Genomic DNA, 24,101 nt, shown 5'->3' with positions numbered 1-24,101 from the left:
TAGTGAAGGGAGAAATGATCTATCATTAAAATTATGATTGAATGTTTTCTGGTTTTTGGGTTTGGTTTCTTTTTTTTTTTTTTTTTAAATTATGGCAGATATTTGAGAAGAGCCTTTGAGATAACTTCAGTAATAGAAAACTGCTTCTGGTACCCTGTAAAATGTGTTATCTATAATGAAAAGAGAAAAGTTGATACTGTTAATTAATAAAGGATGAATTAGTCTGGAACCTGACACTTAATTTACCCCAATAATGGCAGTCAAGGAAAATCACAGATTACACTCAGCTGTCATTCTGAAGAAACCCCTTTTCTTCAACATGTAGAAACTTTTGGCTCTTCATCTAAAAATCAGGGTTTACTTTTTGTCTACTGTGAGGAGGAATATAGGAAAAAAAATATTTGACAGGGTAAGATTGAGAAGTTGTGTGGATGAAAATATGAATTTCTTATACAAAACTAAGTGTATTATTGCATCAACCAGTAGGTAAAAAATTCCCACCCAGTGCGAGGTGCTCAGCCAAATACTCCAGATCTCTCACTTATAATGCCTTCTGTAATTGTCAGAAATATGTATACGATTCTCTGTAAGTGCTGATGGAAAAATAGATGTCCTTGGTGGATCAGTCTGGATTTCTCTCCATAGTGAGCAGAGAATCAGCTTCCTTTAGGTTTCCCTGTAAGCTTTCCCTGATGCTCGTGCCCATCTCCACAGTGCTCAAGTGTCTTTTGTTACTTTTTTGAAGTTGTCTGTACAGTTCCTTATGCTCTTATTCTTAAAACTCTTTTGACAGTGGGCATGATGAAGAAAAGAGTTGTCTGGCATTGCCTCAGTAAGGGATAGACTGTCAGACTTCCCCTGGCTGTGGCCAGTGATGAATCTATATTATAATGGAAGAGCAAATTGCAAACATCATTCTATACAAATAATTTGAATAATCTGCTGCCTCTAGCTTTTTTTTAACTCTGTAAAATTATTAAAATGTTGAAAATGCTTTTGTTTTGTTTTGTTTTTTTTTTTAATTTAAAGTGTGAGATTTCAAACTGTGCCTTGTTTGTGGTGGTCTTCTTTAGTTTCAATTTAACAAATTTATTAAAATAAGAGTGCAAGCTCTGAACTCCATCTAAACCACTGTAAAGTACAACAAGGCACCATCTTAGACAGTCAACAGGTAATTTCAGAATAATCTGTAGAAGGGCAGTAACCCTGCTTTAATTATTAAAATGCATACAAAAGTGCATAGTGTGTTACAAGCCTCAAATAGAAACACATTGTAATTTCTTAGCAAATCACTTGAAGAAAGGGTTATATTAGATAATAAGGGTATATTAGATACATAAATTAACTCATATCTTAAAAAAATAGTAGTAAAGATGGCATTTGAAGCAGAGATTGAAGTGATGGAAAGATTTTTACAAGAGATAAATTTAATCCCTTACTACTTTATATCTGCCCTACAACCACAGCCTGGTACACTGGAATTTTTTAGCTTAAGGATGTGGTAGGCTCCCTGGAATTGCAACCAAAGGATGTTCACTTCTGTTTCAAGCCACCAAGTTTGTTTTGTTTTTTTTTTTTCTTCTTGGTAGAAAACAGAACTTAAACAAAACATCCAGTCCTAACCAAGTGTTTGGTATTATCCCAGCCAGAAACAGAGCACAGTTCCTTCTCAGTCCTCAACAACACCTCTCAGTACCCCCCAGCTCAGCATCTCACCTCTTCAGTTCCCAAAAGGTTCTAGAGTAGGATTGTTAAAAGACAGTAACAGGAAATGGTCTGTAATATTGAATTATTCAGAGAAATTGGTAAAAATGGGGATTCTTCCAGTTTTAGCAAACTTCCTACAGAAGACAGAAGAAGAAGCAAGTGGCCAAGAAGAACTTGTGTGTATTCAGAACATGGGGATTTGAAGGGTTCTCCTGGCCTGAGTTTCTCCAGGTGACTGTAGCTGGGCAGGTTGGTTGGAAACACTGAAATTCAGTGACTGGTCCATGACTAGGAAATAAAAAAGACCATTTCCACTGCATGATATGCCTTGTCCCAGATGCTGTTTGTGAGAAATAGTATTTTTTCATCTAAAAAGTTTTAGGGATCTATGTACCAAATTAGTTCTGTGTTCCCATTTCTGTACAACTGTTCCTTTTTCCAATGCCTATTTTTTGCATCAGTGATGTCTTTTGCAATGAGTTCCAAAGCTTGTTTTTTTTAGTTTATGATTATTCCTGGTGCTAGAATGTGCATGGGCCCCTGTCACACTCCATATCCTCTTCTTGCAGGCCAGTAGAAGCAAAAAAAATTCTTGTCCTGTACAGCAACTTCAGCATTAAGTGATGACAAGAAACAACACAGGAATACAGCAGGCAGTTTAATGAGGAAAGGGAAATAATAATACTCTAGAAAGTAGCATAAAACTGAAAGGGGAGTAAAAAAAAGACGTGTGTGTGCTTGTTTTAAAGTCGATTGCCAGTGATTTGGATTATTTTTTGCAGTAGCCCTGTGTGGACTGGCCACTAGAGGGGGGGGTGGATCCACGTTTTGTTCTCGTACTGCAGTTGTAGGTCCGGTTTCTTTGCCTCTCTCTTCACTTACGTGCTTCCCTGAATCATTCATCCTTTTGCCTGTCAGTAGTTTATCCTTATCTAGCACTTAGATCCTTTCCTAACTTATCCTTAACAGGATTTTCCAGCTGAAGACATAGTAGTGATTTATATCAAGCTATTTAATTTCTTGAGAGCTGTTCCGTTCCGTGTACATTTGAGATGTTATTCCACTTTTCTTTTTTCCACTTTTTTTTTTTTTTTTCCCTCTCTGCACACTGAGCAGAGATTTTAATGCAATACCCAGGAAGACAGTTGTCCATTTGTTGCCTTTAACTTATATCACCAGGGCACAGATGAACAGTTTTCCTTATACCTTGTCTTTTGCTTTGTATTAGACAATTCAGAATTTCGTCCATCAGAGTTTATATAAATTTCAGCCTTTGGAAGTCCCTTTGCATATCCTCATGATTTTCATTACTTTTCACTATATAAATAATCTCTTATCTGCAAAATGCCATCTATTTCCTGATCATAGCTGGGATGATTCAGCAGCCCTGGCCTTGGGACTACACTATACTCCATTTCTTCACTGTATTCTGTAAAAGACCAATGTATTTTTGGGTGCTTATCTAGTTTTCTATGGCTATGGAGCTTGTCTTATTTATGGGAAACTGAAATATCTAAAAGGTATTTTGTCAAAAACTGTTTAAAAGTCCAGATATGAGATTGCCTGTTCTTTATAGCACCGTGTTAATACTATTATGCTAGTCCAAAAGTTCAGGAGTGCAGCTGATTACAGAAGCATGATGCTACTCTACAGAAAACCCATCAATTTATCCCTGTTGTCTGGTATTACAGACCTTAATAAATCTCAAAATTAAATTAACAGTTACTGAGATAAGACTTATCAGTCTGTTATGATCAGCTCTGCTCAGCTCTAAACTAGGGGAACTGCAGTATATTTTAGTTGTTTTTAGTTATAGTTAGTTATGGACAGTGAGATACTGGAATAAGTTGCCCGGGGAAGCTGTGGCTGCCCCTCCATCCCTGGAAGTGTTCAAGGCCAGGCTGGATAAGGCCTTGAGCAAATTCTTGGAGTGAAAGGTGTCCCTGCCAATGGCAGGGGGGGTGGAATGAGATGGGCTTTAAGGTCTTTTCTAGTCCATAACATTCTGTGATTCCATGATTTTTTTAATTTCTTGATAAACACCATTGGTTTGACCTTATTTGTTGTTTTAAATGCCCTATTGCTTTAAACTCTCTTATTTCCCAATTTCTATTACCTGCAAACAATAGATCTGAGGTAGATTTTAGTATTTGTTTGGAGTTTGATTTTCCAGGGTTTATTCACCAAATCCTCATTAAGACTGTTCATTAACAGACATAGCTTGACTCCTTTGCTAATGAAAAATGACAGATTGGGGCTGGAGTATCCTGCATAATGGGGAAAGATAACCAGGGGGAAAAAAGTTTTCAACTCTTTTTTTATTAGGAAAGAGACTCAGTGTAACTTTATAAAACTACTTCAGGGAACTTTTTGGGAAGATATTCATTCCAATAGCTAGAATAGCCTAGTGTAATCCCTAGCAGTTTCTGAAATCAGGGAAATAGATACACAAAAACAATACAGTAAGGTTTACTTCAGGGTAGAAGTGCCTCCCATTGAAAAAACAACTATTGTTTTAGCATATTTCCCATAAAGTAAAAGCACAATCTCTGTGGGCCCAATTCTGTACATATCAGCAATAAATAAGTTAAAAAAAAAAAATTAAAAATCATGACAGAGCAAAGATGGACAGAGGAATGAATAGGCCCAGAGTTTAGTTCCATGTGACTTCATGGATTGCTGTTTTCCCAGTGCAAATACATGTTTGTATGTACTCATTTTGTCATCAAGTATCACCACAGAGCTTTGTTAACCCCTTATTGAGGTTCTCCTGTGTTGTTTATCACTCAAGTCTTGCTGATTAATCTGTTATGGGCACTGTCCCCTTTACCATTTTTGGCTTTGCTTTTTAGCAGTGACTTCCTACTATGTAAGTCACCTTTTTTTCAGCTGATGAAAAATATAATTCACCTTTTTTTTCAGCTGATGCTCTGTGCCCTTCACCTTCCTCAAGCTCCTCCAGCACTGTCCTACACAGTGTTTTTTGTTTTGTGGGTTTTTTTCCCCATAGAGAGTATGTCAGATGCATTCCTTCTACTCCTTTATTGTCTCCATGATTTCTTTGTCTTTCAGGCCATAGGATTCACATTCAATTTATTAGAGTACATCAATTACATAATAAATTCATGACATCTAGTTGTTGTTTGGGAATCTGATCTGACAGGAGCAGCAGGTTCTGGGCTGTTTGTAAAAGTAGCTGAGGTACAAGGGGAAGGATTTTGAAGGTGGAGGCAGCTGCATATGCTGGTAAAGAAACACAGAATGTCCAATATGGAGTGACATTTACATGAAATTAAGGTAAACATTTGACATGCAGTGGCCTCTTTAGCAAACCTTTTAGCAGCAACCAAGATTTCTGTTTGCTGTTGAAAAAATTGCTTTGGGAAATAATCTGGATCAGATTCTGTCAAGATAAACTTTAGTATGGAGCCAAGTTAAAAAAAAAAAAAAAAAGAAGTGGGAAAAATCCCCAGGTGGTTTATCTCATTATTATTAACATTCTTTAATATTTACCAGGCTCTCTTAGCAAGTCAGGCTGTCAGACAGGCACTGAACCATGGAGACAGATCCAGGTTTACTCCTGGGAACTCAGTTTGCCTCTCATCTTGCAAAGAGGGTTGATAGCAGATGTGTTTCAAAGGGCTGACAGTTGTGAAAAGAACCAAAACCTCTGGAATTCAGTAGCTGTGGACTGTTCTTGTAGCTTAGTTTGGGCTTTTCAGGGTTTTCCTCTTCTTCCTCCCTGCTTTTGATTCACCCTGCCTGTGAGGTTCTGGGAATGAGAGATGGGAGAATGGGTGAGAAGGGTTAAAAATTAGAAAGTGTATATTTTAAAAGGTATTCAGAAATCTGTTTTCAGTTGGAGTCCCCCAGCTATCAGAGGATGTTTGCTTATACCTTACTGTAACCACTAGGGTACAGAGGTGTGCTACTACAGGGAGATTTGTGTAGAGGAGCTGCATTGCCTTCACTAAATCAGCCCTTAAATCAATTTGATGTGTCCATGCATATTTTTTTTACATTGAGACTTTACTGAAAATACAATTTTTAGCCCTCTCTCTGGTGTCGTGCTCTGTTTCATGATCAGGGGAAAGGCACGTCAGCAAAAAGGGCCAGAATAAAGTTGATAATAAAAGAACGACTGGGTTTAGCGTCTGACCATGTCAGCCAGAGAAGTCTGCTGTGCTAAAAATGATAATTCAGCGATGAAGCAGATTTTTCTACTTACCTATCACCTTTGAAATCTCAGATTGAGTCTTTGTTAGCTCAGAAATGGAAGGGAATTGGTCACGTTCCCATAGCACCCGTGCTGAAAGACATCTTCCTGGTGGTAGTTACTGTGTCTGGTGAGGATGCGAAGAACACGAGAGCAGTGAAGTGATTTAAAATAAAAGTGCCTTAGCAGAATAGTAAGTACTGTTTGCCAAGCACAGATGCTCATAATGTTATCCTTTAACCACACTCTGACTTCTAGAAGTGATGTTACATATTTGGATTTTTAGGAAGAGGAGAAATGGAGGAAAAGGTGAAAAGCTGCTGTTTATTTTAAAACTGGATTTCTTCTCTTGTAACGTAAACCTGGGACTTTAGGCTCAAACTCCTTTCAGTGCAGCCTGTTCCATTTGACTGTTTCCTCCAACTATCCCCCCCAGCAAAGGCGAATAAGAACAGTAATTGCTTTAAAGGCTGAAGAATTGTGTCTGAATTGAATGCCAACAAGTGATGTTATCTTTATAACAAAAAACAATTGCCCTGTTCTCAGGGAAATACAGATTCCATTGCAAATATGTGCACTTTAGAGCAGACACAGTGCAATAAAATTACAGTGCTCTGCAGCATTCATCTCGGCTCTTCACAGCCACCCACCCAATTACAAGCTGTGTCTTGCCAGCAGAAGACTGTTGCTTGGTTTCTGTATTATTTTTATAGCTTTGCTTTCCTCTACATAACTTTAGAGGTAGGCTGTGCTTACTCCTTTCCTTTCACCAGGTTTTTCTGTTAAAAAAAAAAAAGTAAAAATTGGCTGGTATGGAAAGTCTTTCGCATGGCTCGAAATGTGATTTGGGGTTTTTTTGGGTTTTTGGGGGTTTTTTTTGGTTTTTTTTAATGGAGAATATACTCTGAATAGTGTTTATAATACCTTAATAGCGCTGGTTTATGTCAGTAATTATATGAAAGGTTAATCTTTAAATCACCAGCATTTCCTAAATTCCTAATCAACTACATGCTTGGAAAGGAACCCATGTAAATGCTCAATTTGTTAATATTAGACTGGGTTGAGCAGGTCAAGGAAAAGCATAACCTTGGTGCATAATGGGAAATTGAACACAGCAAAAATATCTCAGATCTGTTTGTCATAATAGCTGTGAACATGAAAGCTGAATATGAGTGTAGATATAATCAGCAGGAGAATCTGTGATAACTCGCAATCACCCATCTCTCTAGATGAGGGTTTCTTAAAAAACAAAGCAAAAAAAAAAAAAAAAAGAGATATTTTGGGTAGAAAAGTCTGATTTTTATTTTAGAAAGCCTGTGGTGAACTGTGGCTAAGATAGCTAGAAATCCAGCCAAAAAAAATCAGTGGCAGAGGCACAGTGCTGGAGTTCAGCAAACACAGTGATGGATGAGGGGGACATTGTGCTCCCAGGGAACAGGGAGGTGGTGGAGGAAATGACGGGGCTGTGGGCACGTGTGTTTGGGGAAGCATGTCTGTCTGTGCCTCTGTGATGAGAGAGTGTGTGTGACTGGGACTTTGGAAAGGGAGAGAGGAGATGCCGGGTATCTTTCTTACATCTCTGCTGTTGTCCTTGCCACAGAGGGAAGGCACTGAAAAGTCTCATTTCCCATGTGTGCACAGTGGTCCCCTTGCCTCCTCACCAGTTCTCATCTTCCCTTTCATCCCATCCCTTCACCCTTCCCTATTCTCTCTCCTGCTGAATGAAGCTATTTAGTGTTGTACTCTCCTTTGCAGAAGCTGTTTCATTCCTGCTTGCACAGTTTTAAAAACTGCTTTCTCCACCCACCCTCAGTCTTGGTTTTTCATCTGTGCTAGTTCTTTAGATTAACCATCTTTAAAAAAAGAAAAGGCAAAGGAATCCAGTAACATCCTGATTTAATTGTCGTTACTCCAGTCTTTTATCTTTTGTCTCCTTTTAATTTCGTTATTATTACTGCTATTACTGTTATAGCATTAGAAATAAGCTTCCTCATTAAATACTCCTTAGTTGCCACTCTGAATACCATTGGAGAAGCTGTGGGGGGAAGGGAGAGGGATTCAGGGAGTCCTTTTGCTTTTAATGCAGAATGAGACACACACAAGGAACAAATTTAGTCCATCTGAATAGCAAATGAGTTGTTTTGGTTTTTTTTATCAGAACCGAAGAAAATGATCAAACAGACTCATTTCAACTACCCTTCGATGCCTTAGCCATAAAAACATATACAGAATATATTAAAGCATACAAAAATATCCTTAGGTATGGTTAATGGTCTTTCTCTGGCACAGGTTTGCAAGACAGCTCTGAACTAGGGGCTGCATCTTCAGCTATTGCTGTGACCACAGAGGGAGGGGGCATCCCTTGGTCTGACCCCCTGCAGTACCCAGACAGCATGGCAAAGGAGGGAATTTGCAACTTTAACACAGAATATCTTTGTATTTTATATTTTCAGGGCAGAAACAGAATGTGGTACATTAGCATTGATTCCGTGGCTTCATATATTTTTTTTTTTTTTAAGTAGTACAGAAAGGAAGAAAAGAAAAAGACAGAAAGGAAAATAAATCATCCCTTATATACATTCAGAGCATACACAGCAACAGTTCCTTCAGCACTGGGTGCACTGTGAGTGGGTATTGATGTGAGCAGCAAGAGATTGCATGTTAGAGATCTATAACACTGGTACTGTTAACCAGCCTCAAAAAAGGTAGTTCTTTTGTTTGCCTTTCACCCTGTCTTGTATTTAAAAAGACAGTTAAATATAAAGAAAATAATGCTAATTACCTCGTTATAAAAGGGAGATTAGTCCTATTAAGTAGAGCATTAGAAAGGGAATACTGAAAATATTTTCCTTCCTTTGATATTCCCCAAGCATCTCTTGGACAAAACTGTCACAACTAACCCCAAAAGCATCTTTTTTTATTCCTTTTGAATTTGGAGCCATTTAATATTGCCAGAATAAGGGCATCAAAGAGAGGGAATGACTTATCTCTGGACAACTGTTGAACACAAAATTTGGAAGAAAGAGTTAGGGAAAATTTGTCCCTGCAGTTGCCATAAATGCAGTACAAATATAATAACTCCCATATATACCAATGGAAATAGCCTGGAGCAGGATGAATAACTGGATTTGCAATAGCTAGATTGAAATGACATACTGGCTCTTTTATTTCTTTATTACCCACATATATTTCATGTAAACTTTCAGACTAGATGTGGGCACCCTGTGGTACTGCCAGGTAACAGCAGTGATACCCCTCTTTTCACCAGTGAATATTCAGAGGGTGTCAGGATCTCCAGATATCCTCTGGGGACCACTAGGAGGTTGTCTCTAGAAGAGATTACCCTCACAAAAGATTTCTGCATGAAGATTTTGAAACAAATCCTTTAATAAAGGCTCTGCTCCACGTGGAGGATCCATCCATCATCCTGCTCAGGGTGGCAAGTCATTGGTGGTCATCACCTCTCTTCAGGAGAAATGGCAACAGGCAACACCGAAATCAGCTCCCACTTAGGAAATCACTGCACCTCTAAAGGAAAACGCTCTGCTCAGTTTACTTGAGCTGTCAGTGCAAGATGCATGAAGCACAGAGGTGAATAAATTCCAACGGCAGGATTGCTCACGTCTTTGCAAACGTGGCTGGAGGTTGCTAACACCAATAAGCAGCAGGAACAACTCCAGAGGGGTGCAATCACTCGTGTGTTTCAAATACAACCCACAAATATGCTAAAAATACACTGAAATACAACCACGGGATGATTGTTTGTTGGTATCAGTCTTGTCTTAGATTTACAGGGGCAAAGCCATGACTGCACTAATACATTTCTTTATAGCAGCAGGGGGTCATTATAGAAATAAAGCCAGTTTATATATATATGTATATATTTTGCCATATGCAGACAATATTTTAACGATCTTAGTTGATTTTTTGGAAGCATCCTGGCAACTAGTTGTAATCAGCCCTGCTGGCTGCAGTGCTGCCTTGTGGATTTGAGGAACATATAGCCTAGTCCAAAGTTGGAGAGCCAATTTTTCACAGTTAAATTCCCTACTGATTTCAGAGAAGGGTTTAATGGGGAAAATAAATATAGCTTGGCCCTGAGTTAGCATGTATGTAGGCAAATATTTTTTGCCTTAAACATGATCAGGCAACCCAAAAGACAAGGGGGTCTTTACCTTCTCACTGTTCTCCCTGTTAGGTTTGTACATGGACACTCAACCCCTCAGGTCACTTGGGAGTTTCAGGATGGATCAGGCCCTTCTGGGTTTGAGGCACAGGAAGAGAAATGTGCATTTGTTTAAAGAGAGAAAAGCCTGGTTTTAACAGTGCTGGCTTGTTTGAAACTGTGGGGGAATTTTCAGTGGCTTTAGTGAAAAAGCAGCTGATTTTCATTAAATTCTCTATGAAACAGTCCTCTCCCAGTACATAATCTCATTGCTGTCACAGATGATATTATAGTCTCACTGAATAAAAATTTTGATTAAAAGGCTCTTGCCATATTTAATATTACAGAAGATGAGATGTATCAAATAGATGAAAATAAATTCTGACTCCTTAAAATAGTGTCAGTCAGAAAAAAATATAAAAGTCACTCTTTACACTCAAAGTTAATGGCTAAAACCTGCTGTGCAGGAAAACAAGTGATTTATTCTGTGCCTATTTTCTGCTTTATAAGCCTGCTATAGCCTTGTAAGAGTAGGTGGCACTTCGATGCTATAAAAAAGGGAAAAAACCCCTGTGTTACATTAAAATACATGTAAGATTTTGCAATTGTTCCTCTATTGGTGGTAACCTGAGGATAGAGAAGCATGTACAGAGCATAGAAATGTCACCCAGTTCATTATCCATAACATTTTATTCCCATGTAGTGCCGTAGGAAGAAAATTTCAAGATGCTCTGCCTGGTGTTACAAAACTCCCTCACCGTCAATTAGTACGAGGGGAGTTGGTGAAAGGATCAAGTTGTTCACATACTGGAATGAAAAATCCAAAATACAAAGAAAGGAAGCCTTTATTTAAGGGCAGTCAGATAAAACAGCTGTGTGATTCTACATTGTGAAATCTCTGCTTTATATCCATCAATTCCATTTATCACTCATTAAGTAAGGAGGTTTCATCTGCTTTCAGCCTCTGCAGAGATTTTTAGGGTTGTTTTGTTAGTGAAGGCTGGTGGTGGAAGGGAAGGACATGAGCTGGGCTTTGCCAGCAGTTTACTACAGGACCCAGAAGTAGGATCTAATACCTCTATCTTCCCCTGACAGTGGTTTTGCTCTTCAGACACACAGGTTTCATCACTGAGACCCAAATAGCTTTTGCTCTTCCCCGTTCACCATGGCACCACAGGGCACAGAACAAGAGCTATGCTCTTGGCATAACTCAAAACAAGCATAAAAGTGGGAAAAGCTATTAAAAGCCCTTAAATTTAGTGGGGTTTTTGGTCTTTTTTATATTTCTGATGAGCACATTTTGGCAGTGTTTCACTCATTTGGGTTTTGTTGGTTGTTTTTTTTTTAGGGAGTCTTTGCAGTATTATCAGTTTTGATACAAAATACTTCTAAGGGTTCTGATGCTGTTTTTATGGATCTTGCAGCAACTAACAAGTGAGCTGTACTTAAAAAACCCTCAGAAATCCTGTCCCAGGGACAGGGTCAAAACTTTAGCCTTTCTGAGGTGCACTGGCTCCTTGTTGTACTGGCATCCAGTTACAGGTAGCACATTAACAAAAATAGAATTCCAGTGTCATGCTTCATATCTTCAGCAACATGATGGATGTGAATGTGTGCTAATTACAATGGGTAATTTTAAGCTTTCTCTTTTATGTGGCTTCTTTGCTCCTTGACTTTCATTTCAACACTCAGCATGAAGAGAAAAAGAGGTTAAACTGTTGCATTTTGTATACAGGGAACCATTCATGTAATATACACCAGTCTGTAAAAACTGTAAATGCTATTTTTTTTTATTTTAAACAGTTTTTTTTTAGTTTACAAAAGATCAATAATTGGTACCTTTTTACACTCTCAGATTCCTGAATATTGACAGATCTTCAAAGGGAGTATTAGCATATGAAACCTTAAGATTGGCTGTCCTGAAGGTTTTTAAGACACGATAAAGCTAAAATATCAAGTCTCTGGGACAGCCCCTCTTAACAATTTGGGCAGAGGTGCACGTCAGAAACCACCAGCAAAGCCCAGCAACCCCCCCCACCCCGTGCCACTGTCTGCCTGCACGCTGTTATTTGGTTGCACACTGTTTAAATCCCACAAGGAAAATCACACCTCGCATTCCCTCGCTGGCTGCTGGTGACAGGAACAAGATCCATACTCATTAATGATCACCAGGGCTCCCTCAATGTGGTTGGGTTTGTAATCAACATAATACTCCTGGGCTGACATGGCAGCCATTTGGTGCATGGTCTGTTTCTGCTTCTGCTTCCTGCGCTGTGTGACAAAGCACTGTCTTAGTTGCCTTAAGCCGGCTGGAAAGCACTTCCAGGAGACGTACAACACCAAAACCACGATGAGGAAGGAAAAAATCAGTGCCATGGTGCCCGTCACCACCTTGTGAATCTGCACGGCGTTCTCGGAGTTCTCGCCGGGCATGGTGATGGTGACGGCGTACGTGGTCCGGTCCTCGCCGCTGTCCGGCACGTCGTAGGTGGCAGTGGCGGAGCCGTAGCTGAGCGTCTGGTCACTGTTGTTGGTCACCGGGGAGAAGGTGTTGACGCTCGTGGGGTCTGCGTCTTCGCACAGGTGGAAGGCGTACACGGCGTCCAAAACATCCTCGCCCTGCGCGTACTCGGGGGTGGCACAGAGCAGGTTGCTGTCGTAGCGACCCTGGAAGTTGCTCAGCCAGGAGGCCAGGGCGCAGACGTTCCGGCTGCAATCCCAGGCGTTGGCGGAGAGGCTGATGCTAGTGAGGGACTTCCAGGAGTCCAGGACCCGGGAGTCGATGTAGGTCAGCCGGTTGGAGTCCAGCTGCAGGGATTTGAGATGAGGTACACTTTCGAAAACGTGAGGTTCGATGTATTCGATTTCGTTGCCGGAGAGATCCATCTTTTCCAGTTGCCATATCCAGTCCAAGGTGTTTACTACGATGGTAACTTTATTCCTTCTCAAGCAGAGAGAGTGCAGGGAGATGAGCCTGGGAAAATGGGCTAAATTCACTTTCACCAAGTCATTGTGCTCGAGGTGCAGCTCAGTGAGTTTGAACAAGCCCGCAAAAGAGTTTCGAGCCAGGCTCTTTAACTGATTGTATCCTATGTCCAGAAACTTCAGGCTGCGACAGTCCTGAAAAATTCTCACCGGCACGAACTTGATGGCGTTCGACCGCATGTGCAAAGTTGTCAGTTTCCTCAGCCCATGGAACAGGTCGGGCTCCAAAGACTGTAGGTTGTTGTAAGATAAATCCACACTGCGCAAGTTTGGCATGGGGCGGAAAGTGGTGTTGGGCAGTTGGGTTATTTTGTTGGAACTCAGGGTGAGCTCTTTAACTCGCCGCAATTTTTGAAAGGCATTCCCCTCCACTGAGCAAATGTGATTGTGATCCAGATAGAGCCACGTGAGCTGCATTAACCCTGTGAACTGTCCATCATGCAGCTCTGAAAGGCTGTTGTACCGCAGAGACAAGCCCATCATGCCCGACAGGTTGCGAGGCATCTCTGTAAGATTCAGTGATTCACAGTACAAAAGCCTGCCCTCACACCGACAGAGCTGTGGACACCCACTATTCACAGCTGGAAGCATTTTAGAAAAGATACCCAGCGTACACAATATCAACCCCGGGGGCTTCCTCAGCAGCCAGTTTAAACAGAGACCAATAAGAAGGAAATCCATTAGCAAGAATATTTCCAAATATGCTTGAGAATGTCCATTGAATCTTTTCAATTTCTACATCATATTTTATTTAAGGGGGGAAAAAAAAAAGCAAACCAACGAAACAAAGCCCGAAAACCAAAGCAAAACAGCAAACAGAACAAACACAGAGGCAAATATTTCACTTTACAGCATGCAGGAGCTGTGCAGCATTAAAGTTCACAGACATTCAAAGGTAAAATGATAGTGATTTTGTTCATGTTAAATGCTGCAGCAAAGGAAAAAAAAAAATCTTTCTTCATGAAAGAATTTAATTAAAAAGTGTCTTACCCACCCTTTTCCAGAGAGTGACAACCTCCATTCAGTTGCTTCCTTTGTGTTTGGACTAATTATATGCAGAGCTAAAAAAGACCCCTCTGTGCTACAAATTCAGTCCCTTTCAATGTTGTGCAAGGCTGGCAAGCTCACAATGTCTCACTTCGCTTCTGCTCAACGAGCGAAAGGCTTGTCCAGCTAGCTTTTGAGCTGCCTCCTAGGACCTGCAAGTTTCAGAACTATGTACATGAGCTTGATCTTCTCCTTCTCCCTCTGTCCTTTCCTCTGCAGTTAACACTGTGGCGTGAAAAAAACTCCAAACTCTTTACTAACGACTCCACAGGATTTGTCAATCTGTTTAATGTCCGTCATTTGCAACGACCATTGACCGGCACAACCTTTACTCCAGAGAGAGGTTACCATTCATTCACTGACCGGCTAAGGGTCGCTTTATTTCCCATTCTTTGTTCGCTTTGCTTGTTAGGTGATGCTTAGAGCAGAGAGAGACAGCAAGAATCCCTTCCCTTCAGCTGAGCAGTATGTTGCTAGAGCATGCAGAGGCACCCAGTGTTCACTGAGTGTCGTAAGCTGCTCATGATTGTACGCCTGCACTGTGCATCTCAGACATGGGCAGATTGAAAAGGGGTGGGCATAAAACCAACATCGGGAGCGAACCAGGAAAGTAATATATGCTCTTTGATGAAATGGAAAATACTTTAAGCCTATCTCGCCATTTCTCAAACAGGCACGCACACACAGCCGCACAAATCATCAAAAGCGAGGCAGTGCTAAGTAGGAAGCTTGAGAATTAGGATGATTCTTCTTTTTTATATATTTTTTTTTTTTTTGGTGATGCTTTTGTTTAAAGTCTGAATTTATAAGCTATTAGCCGGGAGAGGGAGAGACTTGATTTCTTGGTTTGGGAAGGAATATGTAAACCGGTCTCTTTGGATTGCTTTTTCTCTCTTAGTTCCGATGATGAGATTTGCCTTTTGGAGTCTTGGGGTGGGGGATTGAGGGGTGTGGAGGGTGGGGGGGGGGAATGTGTTTTTCTTCTGACATTGTCTAAATAGAGCATGATTTGAAATTCTGTGCATTCTTTCTCATAGAAATGCAGCCAGAGCTCTGCAAATAGGAATGTCTCGTTTCATATAAGCTTTAATTACATTTGGTCTTTTTCCATCCTGCATATTTTGTGTGTTCAGCACATGCCTTTCCTAAAGGCTTTTTCTTTTCCTTTGCAGTGTATGCTACGGCACACAGAACTAGAATTCTTCCAGCATAAAGATCACTGTGCTTTTGGAATAAGATCAATGTATAGGTTGCTGTGACCGTGTCGGCAGCATGCAAAGAAGGGGTTTCAAACCCCAGTAGTTAATAAGTTTTGCAGATTGTGCTGGGTTTTGTGTCGTGTACCAAAGGGGGAAAAAAAACCAAAACAATCTTTGCCTGATAATTTGCAGTGCTCATTCTGTATGGAAAATGCATCGACAATGAGTTCTGTAATTTTTACTGACTGAAAAATGTGTGGTACTTCTGTCAGGAAAACGCTGGCCATCTTTTCCTATTATGAAATAGAGTCTCAAGCCTGTGTGCTGGTGGATGCGATCAGAGCTGACAGCTCCCAGTTCTGCATCAATTCTCAGTGAAGAAGTTTCACATGGAAATACAAGTATTGCTGAAGAAAATGCTGATTTTAAGTCGACATCGGGTGCAAAATGCTGGAGGGGCAGGGCAAAAGCGTTGTATTTGCTTTCTTTTTCACAACTGTGTTAATTTTTTTAAAAGACCTGTTATTGGAGTATCTGTGAGAGAGCTGATCCTTGTGTTTGAGTGTGGCTGGCTACTGGGAGTGTGTGCTGGGAGAGATCAAGGAATGCAGTAATTTGATGCAGTAAAAGTTGCTTTACAGAGGTCCTGGCAAACTTGAAGCTTTCGTGCATAAAAATGTGTGAAGGAGATGCATTACTAATGTATTTGCCAAAAACAGTCTTAAATAAATTACAAATATAAACCACTTTAACTGTGGTTTCAGAACCTGGGAATCAACGTGCTTTTACGCTCCCTGTTCAGTTTATTTACATTTTTTCTTCACAGCATTTCAGTGGTCTCAAAGCAAAAATGTGATGCTTTGGTAGTATATGAACCTCATCTATGTTTTAGCATTTGGGCAGGAAAGCTGAAGGTGGTTTTCCTCTCCCAAAATCGTGCTGTTTTATTCAAAGCAGGCTGTTTATGCAAGTGTCCACTGGTTGCAGTACACCTTAATTCTGTTTCTGAGTACACAAAAGCAGGAAGGAAAGCAATGACAGAACCGAGAGAAAGAGCATCGAAACAGGAGAGACTAAAAAAAAAAAAGCCTTGTCCAAGAATATATTCCAGATTCCCTTGATGAATATTTTGAGGCAATTAGCAGGAAAAAAAAAAATTAAGAGATGACTTGAACTTTACAGATAGTGAAAAAAGCTTCAAAGCAATGAGGTTGTGTCCCTTAAAAACCTGCAATCCTACAAGTCTTTGTAGGTGAAGTCTTAATACCTTCTCCCATATAAAAATTTGAGGAGAGATCTGCAACAGTAGCCCTAAAAATTTCAGTTATATCTTCAAGGAAAGCTACCATTTTCTGCAAATCAGATGATGATAATGATCACTTAGTTATTATTTAAATGCTATGTATAAAGTGAAGAATTCCTCTAGTAGAGATGAAACTCCTTGATGCTTCACTGAAGAGCTGAATATTTTTTTTTGCACTGCTTCTTCTTGCTATCACCTGGGATACAGCCTGGATCCTACTCAATGTGCCTATTCCCACACTTGGCATATAATCCATTATCATTTGGTTTTCAAAGGTAGAAATTAGAGCAGACAGTAGCAAACCTATATAGCATCAGCTGGAAGAATGACAACTAGAATTAGGAACCCAGAATTAATGGCCCTAAGCACGCTGTCTCAAAGCTCCTACAGAGTTCTGTTGAATGAGAAACCCTGATTTAACTTATACAAAATTTAATTGTAGAAAAGATTCCAGGTAGTCTTTAAAATGAGAGACCTCAGTGTATGTTTGGGGCTGTGCTGTTGAGGCACAGTAGTGACCAAATTCAAGAACTGGGCCACTTGGATCTGAAAAGCCAAACTTGGGTGAATGTATGTCTTGACCTGAAATATCTTTTATAAATTGGTTTTCTGTTATATTTATGCAACATACTTTTGTTTTGCAATAAAATTAGGAATCCACTTTGAACATGATTGTAATGTAAAGGGCTTAATTTCCACTGTCTCAGCTATTATCACAGCCAAACTATTAAGTTTACACATTTTGTGAAGTTTCAAAGCCTCTGGCAAGTCTCTATAAAATTAGCAGGTTTAAATTAGCTTTATTAAATGTGCTATTATAAAATATTTTAAGAATGGCAAACTCAATTTATGCATGTTTAAGGGAGCTTGATTAAATCAATGTGAAGTAGATTACAGAAGAGCAACATAAAGTTGTAGAAAGTTTAAGTGGGAAGCTACTTCTTGTAGTCATGACAAGTGTAATCCACTGGCAACACCGTGCAGTGACTGTTAGAATTGTTCAGGTTGAAAAAAGAAAACATCTTTCAGTGTATTTGGTCTACACATTTTTAATATTGAGTTCAGATTAAACATTGAATCATAGAATCAGTAACATTGGAAAAGACCTCTAAGATCATCCAGTCCAACCATCAGGTGTCCCATGGGATTTAACTGGCCTCAGAATAATTTCATTCTTACTAATTCCTTTTATATTCCATTACTGTTTTTACCTAGGTATTTACCTTGATTTACTTGCAATCCAGGACAGAGGGGCTGGGACAGAGTGAGTAAGATCAGAATCTGGCCACTGATGTCTAACTCTGCATATATACATCTTTTAATAAATTCACTAACAAAATACAATAAGTCAGAACAGTGTATTAAATACTGAGTATAGTTCTTCCTTCTGGTATTTTCTGAGTGGTTTATATCAGAGTAATAAAAAGTGGGACTTTTAGTGGTGATTTTAATTTCCTTTCATGAATGGAAGGACTCAAACCTTGATCTTCGGTAGTCTTTAATTTTCAAGGGTGCTGAAGCATGGCATTTTGTATAAAGGAAACATTTAAAAACAGAAAAGGGAAGAAAAAGACATGACTCAAAGTAGAGCAATCTGTTATTTCTCTGGTGTTTCTGTCTTGGTGAACCTGGACATTTATTGGCTGCCCCTTCTGTATAGAATTTAGGATTTCAGCTGATAAGAAATCCAGCTCCTGTACAACATGCCTCTTTTAGTAGATATAAAAATGCATTATATTTTGCAAGATTTTTACCAAAATACTCCTGGTGACTCCATACGTCCTTAAATTCTTATAATACCTAACAGACAAACTGGATTTGTTACCACCTTTAAATAATAGATATTCTTCTATAAATTATGTTATTGTTTTGGACAAGGTGCTAAACACTTTTCTGTCTCATTGCAGCCATTCCATCCTCATTGTCCACATTCAGACCCAGCTGGTTGTGCCTATCTCTATAAAGTCACTCACACAAGAGACCGGTGTGCAGCTTTGTCAGTGCAGTGCAGAAATGTCAATTTTTAGGAAAATATGTCAGTCGTAAGATGAAGTATCTCTCTCCTGTTCATTAGTCGTAAACTGCTTGAATAATCTAAAGAGTTACTGACTCTCTTAAGTGAACTTGCCTATGGATTTCTGGACGTGCTGTAAAAGCTCTAGACAGTGTTATTGGTTCTGAATGTCCAGGTGTAATGGAAAAAAGACAACAAATAAAACTATCCCTTTGTGATTAATCAACACATTGGTGAAGATCGTGCAACATCCTGATTAAGCAAAGATTGGTGTGTTATCATCAAGTGACCAGGTTGGTGGAACTTCTGGTTGACAGGGAAAGTGAAAATTTAAACCTTGTGTTTTGATTAACTGTTGCTAATTTATATCTCTAAAAATGTCTTGGGACATCTTGAAGGGAGCACATGTAGAGTGCAACAATTAGCAATTGTATAGGTTTTAGTTAGTCATATTTAACTGGGAATCAATTAGTTCCACCTTCAGAAGTGCTAAGCAAGACACTCTAGAAAGGTTTGTCTCAAGACCTTCCCAAGCTTTTCTGGAGGTGCCAGTGAATGAACTGTAATTAATTTCCAATTAACTTAAGAGCAAAGAGGGCCACAGCTCATGCACACACTTGAAAACATCTACCTTGCCCTCTACTACTGTTGCTGGTTCATCTGTAAGGATTGTTTTCTTGTATAAACACTAGTGCTAAATGGTCTTTTATTTGTACTTCAAGACTTGTTTCCACTGAAAGGATTCTGTTCTTGCATGGATGTATCTGCTCCAAGGTGGCTATTGACACCATTGCATCTCAGGTTGGCTGGTTGTTTTATCTTGATGTATTTACCTCAAAATGATCAATCTGAGAGAGGCTAGTGATGGTTCAACCATGAATGCACCACAAAGTGACAGAATAGCAGGGCTGATTAGGACTGGGCAAAATCTCCCCTGTAACTAAACTGGTTATGTTCCTAAACTCATCACATGTTCAGAATTCTGAGTTGCCAGAATTTTGTGTTCTTCTCCAGAATAACTTGTGTTGCTCAGGAAATTGTCCAGTCTCACCTGGGGATGCAGGTTTAGCCATGCTGTATAAAAGGCACTTGTCTTATGTTGGGACAGCCCTTCTGAAGCAAAACTGTTCACTCTTCTTAAGCAATGACAAAACTTTAGTGTCAGTAAACATTTTTCAGATTTCTGAGGTTCGGGAAGTAGAGAAAATTGAGAGGAAGTTATGAAATCAATTATTGAAAGCTATGATGAACAAGTTAAAAACTGATTCTGGCACTGTTCTGTAAAGTCTTTTTACAAATGGATGAACTACTCTTGGAAGACTTTCCAAGAGCAGAAAATCTGTTCTCCTCAGCATTAGTCAATCCATTTTTTTTTCTGCTCTTTTCCAAATATATTTTAAAGTACTATCAGAAAAAACAAAAAACGTTTTTGCTGCCCTTTGTGGATACATTATTTCAAGAAGTATGAGTTGGCGATAAAGTCGGTGCTAGTATTTTGAAATAGAATAAAGGCTTTTATTGAGTCCTCACTCGTCACATAGGATATCATTTAAATTTACTCCAGAGAAAAATAGAATCATAAAGTCATAAAATGATTTGGATTGGAAGGAGCCTTAAAGACCATCTCATTCCAACCCCACCACGGGCAGGGACACCTTCCACTAGCCCACGTTGCTCCAAGCCCTGGCCAACCTGGCTTTGGACACTTCCAGGGATGAGGCAGCCACAGCTTCTCTGGGCAATCTTTGCCAGAGCCTCACCACCCTCACAGGGAAGAATTTCTTCCTAATACCTGATCTAAACCTCCTCTCTTTCAGTTTGAAGTCGTTCCCCCTTGTCCTATCACTACATGCAAAGGAGTTATTTTACAGAGAAACTCTGCTTTTGGAAAATGTTACCTGTAAATAATATAATTTAGAATGTTCTTAGATCTGACTCCTGGATTTACTGAGGACCTGACCAATATCAGCTGTCATGTAGTCATGGAAATGGATGTCAGATTGTAGCACAGCACCTACAACAGACACTCAATCTCATCTTTGGCAGACTGTGTTAGTCTCTGTTATGTTGCTTCTTGGTGAATTTTGGCAGATAGAGAAGATCGGATTTTTATGTGTTCCTGCTTCTGCTCTGATTTTATCCATAATCTGAAGGGAAAACTCGGGATGAAATGTGCTGAAATCCTGGTTCCATGTGTATTGCATCTTATAGGGAGATTAGAGGGACTCTAGGTCATTAGCTCATACACAGAATTAATAAAGCAGAAACCAGGTTGAAGACTCATATTTCAGATAGAAGTCATTGTGATTTTTGCAAGCTTAAAGACGGTAGTTTGTTGACTACCTGAAATATTTATGGTTTCATTACATTTTATTTGCAACTGATGTAATGTCTAAGAGAAATAATCATGGGTCAGGAGTCTCAGAAGGACACATTTAAAGGCATAACAAAAGATAGTCATGCATTCTAAAAAAAAAAAAAAGACAATAACCTTACCTTCTTTTTTTAAACCAGCTTAAAAATACTGGGGCCTTGCTGAACAGTTTCATATGGTGGAGGAGGTTTGCGTGTGGTTATGTGTAATCTTAGAAACCCAGCTTTGCTCAATAGCTAATTTAATGTTGTGAGATCCAATGGCAGCCTTTGAAGTAATCATTCCTGGCTTTTCTTTGCTTTTGTTCCAATTTGTTTTAAAGGCTTTTTATGTCCTATAAGGAAGAAACATACGAAGCAATCAAAAGTCTGTGTTACTCCTTTACTCTTAATAAATGTGAAGAAAGGTATTGCAAATTTTTATAACATATCCAAAGATCTTGAATTTACCTGCAAAGTTTTGGAATGAATATGCCAACTACATTCTCAACATCCATACAATAGTATGAATCATAATTACCCTCACATTATATATGTTTTTAAAGGTGAAACAGCAGATTGGAGGGGCAAATAGTAACAAAACTTTAGGGTTTCCTTCAGCTGTGTCTTAGAATCCTATTTCCTCTGCTACTACTGTGATTTTGAATCTTTAATATTCCTGTAAAATGAAGAGCTTATTGCTTCTTAAGACTCAATTTATATTTTAAATGAGTGGAAAGATGCGTAATCAACTTGAAAAGACAGGAAAATATCATCCTCTTTTTCGAGACATAGGACATTTTACTGAGTGTTTTGAATTCTAGAGACCATTTTTAAAGAATGCTTGGCTTACTTCTGCTCTTTTTTTGTAGTGCAAATTAATTATAATTTGACAAGAGTGTGTTTGATTTTCTTCTTCAGATTTGGTGTAGAGCCAAGCTTTTTTAGTTAGAGCCTCTAAATCAAAACCGAAGGTCACTATCTGTGAAATGCCTGTGGCTGAAGATGTATGGTAGTTCTTTCTCCATTATTCAGAGATTTTTGTCTATGAAAAGGTGTTTATGTGTTTAAGTGGATGCTGTGTGATGCATGCGTGGCTGTGGATGAATAACCATTTTTCGTGATTACATCAGTAATGTTCCTGGCAGCAATCCTGAGGATTTGGGAAACCATTGGAGTGAAAATCCCGAGCTACCCACCTCCTTGGTGCACCCTTTGGATGCTGGCCGAGGATTTGTGTCCCTCAGTGTGTTGTAAACCCACTGGGTTCCCTTCCCTCCCAGTCCTGTGGATGTTGGGCAGAGAAGCTGCTCCCAAATCTGCCCCAACATCCTCCTTCAGCCCCCAGAATCTTTACTGGTGTTGCCAAGTGTACATTGCTCAGCAGGGGCCCTTGGCAGTAGGGGATGAAAAGTGATAAGCAATTTACAATAATGATTCCCAAATATGAAAGAAGTCAAGCCTGGAAGCAATACTAGGGTCCATATCCTCACTTTACTTCTTCTAATTGTATCTCATTTTTTTTTGCTTGTTTTATGCCCTTGTTCTTCCTACTTCTAGGGTTGCTTTTTGAGTTTGTTTTGGTTTTTTTGGTTTTTTTTTTCTTTTGTTTTTCTGTTTCCAGCTCCTAATTTCAGGGATTGTCTGTTACTATGTCCCTGCATTATGCCCATCCTGGGCTATCTTTTGCTATGTACTGATCAGAGCATCATAGAATGGTTTGGGTTTAAAGGGACCTTAAAGACCATCCAGTTCCAGCCCTGTCCCTGGGCAGGGACACCTTCCACTAGACCAGGTTACTCAGGGCACCATCCAACCTGGCCTTGAACACTTCCAGGGATGGAGCAGCAGCAGCCTCTCTGCCCAACCTGTACCAGGGCCTCACCACCCTCATAGCCAAAAATTTCTTCCTGATACGTAATCTAACCCTGCCCTCTGGCAGTGGGAAGCCATTCCCCCTTTTCCTGTCACTCCAGGCCCTTGTCCCAAGTCCTTCTCCAGCTCTCTTGGAACCCCTTTAGGCACTGGAAGGGGCTCTAAGGTCTTCCTGGATCCTTCTCTTCTCCAGGCTGAACACCCCCAGCTCTCCCAGCCTGGCTCCAGAGCAGAGGGGCTCCAACCATAATGAATATGATAATAATCAACACAGTTCTGATGTTCAAGACATCAACTGTTGGACAAGAATGACTGTCCTGCAATGCTCCCAGATATGTTTCTGTCCAGCTGATGTTTGGTCCCTTTGCCTTCCTGCAGCTTGTTTTGCCAGCTGAGCGTGGACCCTGCAGTGACATTTGGTCAGCAGAAATCACCTGTAGCTGTTCTTGTGCCCCATGAGGGGACATGAAAGCAACAGAGCAGCAGACAACACTAAAATATACTGGGAAAAACTTCCTTATTGCCAGTGGGGTGAAGTTTGGTGGTATTGGCCTCTTTACCTTCAACCTGGAGAAAATCATGTTGATAGCAGTTATCAAAGCATTTCTCCTTTGATACATCAGTGCTTTTCCTTGGCCCTCACTCTGCAGGACCTTGAGCCTGCTGGATGCATCTGCAGCACTGCAAAGCAATGCTGACCTTGGGATGCTTCCCTGAAATACATTCAGCTCAGAGTCTTTTGAGCTGTGTTCTCTGACTGTCTGGATTTGCTGGCACCATTGTATCCATTAAATACTGATTAAATTTAAGAAATCCAAGAGACCAAATAATGCTATCATCTGTTCCTACTTATCTTAATAATATTACTAGTAACATTCCAATATATCAATTCCAGGATATTCTATGCCTAACCTGATGCATGGAAAATAGAGAGAAGGTGTTTCTTTGTTTGAGAAACAGAACTAAGCCATTTTATTTATTGATTTGATTTTACTATATAGCCTAGAGAGGAGGGTAAAAAGTAAAAACTACTTTCAAGGACTGTTAGAGAAATACATCATTTTTCATAATGTTTAATGAATTGCTTACAGTACTTGTTTTACTTAAAGCTGCAATTAAATATCATCCTCTAGTCAAAAGAAAAATGTGATAAGAACGTGACTTGAAACTGGGAAGAACATTTTCTGAAGCCCTTTGGGAGTAATTCCAGTAATTATTCAATCTGACGTTTTCCAGAG

At 39.7% G+C, this 24,101-nt stretch overlaps 2 protein-coding genes across 6 annotated transcripts in view; one reads left to right on the top strand and one right to left on the bottom strand.

Annotated features, from left to right (window-relative positions):
* CTNNA2 (catenin alpha 2) overlaps positions 1-24,101 on the top strand; it is a 505,236-nt gene that overhangs the window by 333,796 nt on the left and 147,339 nt on the right. The window contains exon 1 of one of the 5 annotated variants that reach the window (XM_027660544.1): positions 14,822-14,840. The exons of the other annotated variants lie outside the window; for them this stretch is intronic. The gene's annotated coding sequence lies outside the window, so the exon portion shown is untranslated. Of the gene's footprint in view, positions 1-14,821; positions 14,841-24,101 lie in introns of those variants that run through there. 5 annotated transcript variants of the gene reach the window in all.
* LRRTM1 (leucine rich repeat transmembrane neuronal 1) lies at positions 8,842-14,687 on the bottom strand. The gene has a single exon (XM_027660549.1). It carries the CDS (start codon positions 13,752-13,754, stop codon positions 12,192-12,194), a length of 1,563 nt encoding a protein of 520 aa, XP_027516350.1. The 5' UTR covers positions 13,755-14,687; the 3' UTR covers positions 8,842-12,191.

This window comes from Corapipo altera, unplaced genomic scaffold (assembly GCF_003945725.1).
Source record: "Corapipo altera isolate COAL_440 unplaced genomic scaffold, ASM394572v1 295, whole genome shotgun sequence".
Taxonomy (NCBI): Eukaryota; Metazoa; Chordata; class Aves; order Passeriformes; family Pipridae; genus Corapipo; species Corapipo altera.
This window is presented reverse-complemented; position numbering and strand designations above follow the sequence as displayed.